This window comes from Sparus aurata, chromosome 15, assembly GCF_900880675.1.
Source record: "Sparus aurata chromosome 15, fSpaAur1.1, whole genome shotgun sequence".
Lineage (NCBI taxonomy): Eukaryota > Metazoa > Chordata > Actinopteri > Spariformes > Sparidae > Sparus > Sparus aurata.
This window is the reverse complement of record NC_044201.1, coordinates 19,541,065-19,546,433: the sequence shown is the minus strand read 5'-3', so window position 1 is coordinate 19,546,433 and position 5,369 is coordinate 19,541,065. Positions and strand designations below refer to the sequence as shown.

Genomic DNA, 5,369 nt, shown 5'->3' with positions numbered 1-5,369 from the left:
GGGTAGAGATACTTTTCATCCTTTACCCACTGCTGCTGTGATGAATTTATTATCAGTTATCCAAACACATATATATATATATATATGTATATATGTATGTGTATATATATGTATATATGTATATATCTATGTATATGTATGTATATATGTATATCTATATATATGTATATATATGTGTGTATATATATGTGTATATAATATGTATATGTGTATATATATATATATGTATATATATGTATATGTATATATATGTATGTATATGTATATATATGTATATATATGTATATATATGTTAGACACATCGAGGGAGAAAGATAATATGGTGGCAGTCACTTGGTCCCGTGCCCCGATGGTTATATTTTCTGTTAATCTAAGGGGTTTCTATCAGTGCCTGTTTCTGTTTTGTTCTCTCTCTCCTTCCCCATTTGGTTATGCTACAGCTTTTACTTCCTCTTCTGTTCTTCCCTTTATTTTGTTTTTTAATGCATCTCATCGGCTCTCATGAGCACAACAATCTGAAATCTTAGCAAAATCAATCTGACCCACCAGCCAGATCAGCAAACAGACGCGGTGAGGCACGCCGGTTTTGCTTTCCCATGTGCTAACGTGGACTCTGCTTCCTTTGAATTCCATTTTTCTTGAGTATGACCAGCTGGTGGGAATTTTGTTTAATAGGTTTATCATCCACTACATCTATAACATGCTCAGTCAGGTTGGTGCGTGAGGGTGTATCTGAAAAAATGAGACGGGGAATTCAGCAACTTCATCAGATGTGCATCATCTGTGCCTGTTGTTGAGTCTTCCTGTAGGAATAGACTCAGATTGAGCATTACAATCTTTATACATTAAAAAAACAAGGGCTTGAAATAGAAAAATGACATCTGTTTTCCTCATTAAACAGAAAAATACAGCCATACACTTTCTGAATTCTAAGATGAGCTCAACTTCCTCATCAACTCATTGTAAAACTCACAAAAGCAGTCCTGGTTTGTCTTTCTCAATCACCTTTGGTCTGGTTGATCAATTAATAGAGTGAAATGTGAAAATGTTTCAGCTCTACACACACTTGTCTGCTGCACATCTCCTCAATCCCCGCCCACTGGGTGTTGTCGTCCCCAGAGTCACAGTCATGTTCAGGGCCGCTGTAAATAACCTCCATACTGTCGGCCTATGTTCTGTCTTGAAACTAACCTCAGTCTTTGAGCCCCCCCATATTCTGGCCACATTCTGCAGATTACATCTTTAACACAGCAACAAACAGCTATTTGCTATGTAAAGGTATGGTGGATTAATGAAGTCTGGAGCAGAGATTAAAGTTACGCTCCCCCTGTGTCTGTTGTAATCTGAGTGTAATTGAAAATAAGACTCCATCAACTGTATTTATTACAGAATCATGCACTGCACCTTTAAAGAAAATGTGTTTCAAAACTCTTATTGGAATTCTGATTTAAACTAAATCTGCATCAATTACTATCCTCAAACTGAGTTTAGCAGCATACTGAGTATTCAGGTTTCTGGTGTATGATTCATGCAGACTCTCAGTTCAGGGGCTGCCCCGCTTTGTCAAAAGCTCTGTTCTGTGGTTCTGAAACACATGTTTTCACTTACAGATCTTCTTTCCACGCGGGAGGAAACTAGAGGGCAGTTCCTGACTGTGACTCATCACTGGTGCCCCAGCTGCTAACACAGGCACACACAAAAAGAGGCACCTCTCTCTTCAGTCTCGTGTGTATAACGTGTTGAAGTTGGACATATTTTCACAGTTTTTTTCCTCAGATGCTGTGCGCTGGGTGTCTTTTAATGGATTATAGGGGCTGAGTCACATGTCCCGCCTCAGGACACTGGCAGAGCGTGAGTTTGAATAGCTTCATTCTTTGGCGAACATTTGTTTTCAATCAAAGTGTGGATTTTTATTTAAAAAACAAAATTGAAAGTTCAAACTGAGTGTTTTCGACAGTCTCCCGCTTCTTCTCTCCATCGATTGCCATAAGTATGAATTAAGTGTAACACTCATTTCCTGTACGTAAACCTAAAAGAATCCATTCATTACATAAGTGTTGTGCACACCAACAGTCAGAGCGGTGTGTTTGTTTGAAACACACGTTTCTGAAAAGCCCTCAGCTTCTTATGTTTTTCTCTCTTCTTCCTCCCGCAGCCTGACAGTGTAAACCAGACCCACAGCACTTCACTTCAGTTATTCTCAGTAAAAAGACAAAACACCTCAACATGGCTGCTGCTGCACTCGTCACAGAGAACTTCAAGTTTGTGTCCCTCTTCTTCAAGAGTAAAGATGTGATGATCTTCAACGGTCTGATCGCTCTGGGAACAGTGGCTGGCCAGACTGCGTACAATGTTTTTGCCTTTCACTGCCCATGTTCCCCTGGGAGGAACTACCGATATGGCCTGGCTGCCATTGGTGTTCCAGCCCTGGCATTTTTCCTGGTGGGAATAATGATGAACAAGAACACATGGGACCTTGTGTCCGAGTGCCGGCTCAGGAACTGCAGGAAGCTGTCGGGGGCCGCTGCCTTTGCACTGCATGGAACCATCATAGGTCGAGCTGTGGTGGCTCCTTTAACGTGGGTGGTTATCTCTCTGCTGCAGGGCCAGGCGTACACATGTGCCCTCAGTGAGTTTGTTAACTCGAGTACACTGGTCGGCTTCCCCCGTGATCAGGGGTCAGAGGTCATGGCGAAATTCCCGTGTAAAAACGGTGTTCCGACAGAGGTGCAAGTCTTCTGGCCTGAAATTGAGCGGCAGCTGAAATATGAATCTCAGGTACTGGAGCACTTTATGTTTTGTTTTTGTCACACTGGCCTTGTTTGTTATTATAGCTCCGCCCAAATAGGAAATGTCAAATGGTAATAAGGAAATCAACTAATGAAACCTCACTTCCACTGTGGCATTTTATCTGCCGGAAGGGACGAGATCTCTCTGCAAAATGGCAGCTGACTAGCTATCCACTTTAGTTTCAGCGTCACCATAGCATCGAACTGATTTGTGACAGCTCAGCCAGGCTGCAGACTCGAAAGCACAACTGAGGCAAGGTGAAGAAACAAGTCAACCAAAGCAGCAGGTTAGGATAAAAAAAAAAAAACTAGGTGTGAGGATGTGAAGACTGGATCGTTACAGTAGTAGTGGCAGAAAAGATGGGCTGGCAGAGAGCTCCAGCTGAGGCCTGAGGGTGAAGTCTATTTACTGCAGAGCTGATGAGGGGAGTTGGATGTGGAGGTCAGGTGATGCAGTAAGGCAGGAACACAGCAGGACAGGGAGAGAAGGGTGCAAGAAGGAGTATAAACCAGCTTTAGCCGTGACAAATTCATTGATTACTTTTCTGACATTTGTGTAAGAAGATATCAATATGCAAACAACAGAAACCTGAACATGTTTGACCTCACCACTCTCCATCTTTTCCAGCTGATAGGCTGGCTGCTGGTGGCAGGAACCTCTCTGGCAGTGTTCCTGATGCTGTGCATGAAGCGCTGCTCCTCTCCTCTCGGCTACCTACAGGAGGACTACTGGTCCGAGTACCGCTCCAGTGAAAAGGCCCTCTTCCAGCGCACGGCAGCCGTCCACGCCCGCCTCCTGGCTGCAGACAACATAAAGAGCTTCTTTGGCTTTGTGGCACTGGACAAGGAGGAGAAGGAGCAGGCGGCTGAGTATCAGACCGCTACTCCCATCTGCAGCACTAACTGGAACAGAGTGACCGGTGTCTACCTCTACAGGGAGAAGAATAAGCTGCCGCTGTACAGCAGGCTCAACAAGTGGGCCACATACAACAAAGAGCATAATGAGGAGGCAATGGAAAAAGAGATGGACATGATCTACTGATGGTAGTCTTCTGAAAAGATGGTCGTTATCTACCCTCAGATCAGACTAGGGGATGCAGAGTGTAACCCCTGTGGGAAGTGCACGGTCAAGCTTCACATTCATGGAGCTCCCAGTCACAGTCTCTTCCTGGGAACTCCACTGATGTGAAGCCGGGACGAGGGAACGTGCAAAAATGTTAGCTTCTTTGCAGTTTTTAGGGCTCGTTCAGTGCAGCACTCTATTGCAAGTCACTGTAACACTGAGATTATTTTGAAGCTGTTATTTTAAGGTAAAGTAGTTACATAATGCTGCCTTGAGATTTTTTTTAAGGAGAAAATCTACGTTCAAGAGGTTAGCCATGTGTTTACACAGTTAGGCTGTATCAGACATAAATAAGAACAAAACGCAATCATTTGAATGCTTTTCATACCCAATCACGTGACTTTCTCATGCTATGTTTACCTGGAAAAGGTGTTTTTGGAACATGACACGTCGTGTGTTGCTCCTGTCCCAGCTTGTGTAAAATGTTCTGCTCGTATCAAATTCAGAATAAGCATATATTAACAAAAGTCTTTTTGTTACGCAGAATCCCAACTCTGCAAGGATTGTGAATGAGTTCTCAGGATGACATAGAAATATCCCAGCTTCATATGTGTGTATACATCTGTTGTCTTTGTCACTGACATATATTCTTTATTAATAATGTACCAAATATACCTCCTTTTTCACTTCCAGTGTGATCCAAAATATAAAACATAAATTCCATCGAGTATAAGTTGCATTGATGTGGTTGGTCATTTTCAGCAGATTCTTATTTAGGAAAAAACTGTATCTAAAATACACCCTCATTTATATCTGGTACCAACGTTTTTTGTTGTTGTTGGTTTATTGTTCCCATAATGTTTTTGGTCAAGTGACAAACCAACTTAATATTCTATATTGCAGTGTGTTTGCTATGAAAGAAAGAGCCACCATATCAGCATTTGTGTGTTTGGATGTGTCTCTGTAGTGTACTTGCAGTGTTCTGTAAATGCTAAATGTTTTTCAAGTGCCGCACATGCGTTCTCAAATTGATGAAGATGTTTTCTTAATCTCCTCGTGTTTCGTGTCTTTGCACCTGTTTTCTTCAGCTGCAGAGCAGCGAGCTCTCAGGGTCTCCATACACTCTGCTAAATGGCACAAACATGCATCCATATAATGAAAACCTTTACTTAAGGTTTCACATTTTGTAAGGTTGATAGTGAAAATGGATTCGGGGAGATTTAATATGAAGGACGAAGAGGTTGACAGTATGACGATGTTGGCCAAACACTATTTACACAAATGTAGATTTAAATAAAATGTACTTGTTTTTGAAGCATTTAGCCACAAATTGTTTATTACACATTAACATATTAATAGTAAAAACTAATTACATTTTAATTTGAGTTAATCTGCCTCACACTTATAGGACAATTTTTCTTGTCTTTTTTTGATTTATGAATTTATATGACCTCTTAATTTAAGTTATTTGATTGATTTATTTAATAGGCTATTAATATATTGGAGGCATTCATATT

General features: G+C 41.3%; 1 protein-coding gene across 1 annotated transcript; it reads left to right on the top strand.

Annotated features, from left to right (window-relative positions):
- The first annotated feature begins 307 nt into the window (after window positions 1-307).
- On the top strand, window positions 308-4,901 carry LOC115596217 (calcium homeostasis modulator protein 2). Its single transcript, XM_030441072.1, has 3 exons — window positions 308-1,851; window positions 2,156-2,778; window positions 3,418-4,901. Exons 2-3 carry the CDS (start codon window positions 2,227-2,229, stop codon window positions 3,829-3,831), a joined length of 966 nt encoding a protein of 321 aa, XP_030296932.1. The 5' UTR covers window positions 308-1,851; window positions 2,156-2,226; the 3' UTR covers window positions 3,832-4,901.
- The last annotated feature ends 468 nt before the right edge of the window (window positions 4,902-5,369 follow it).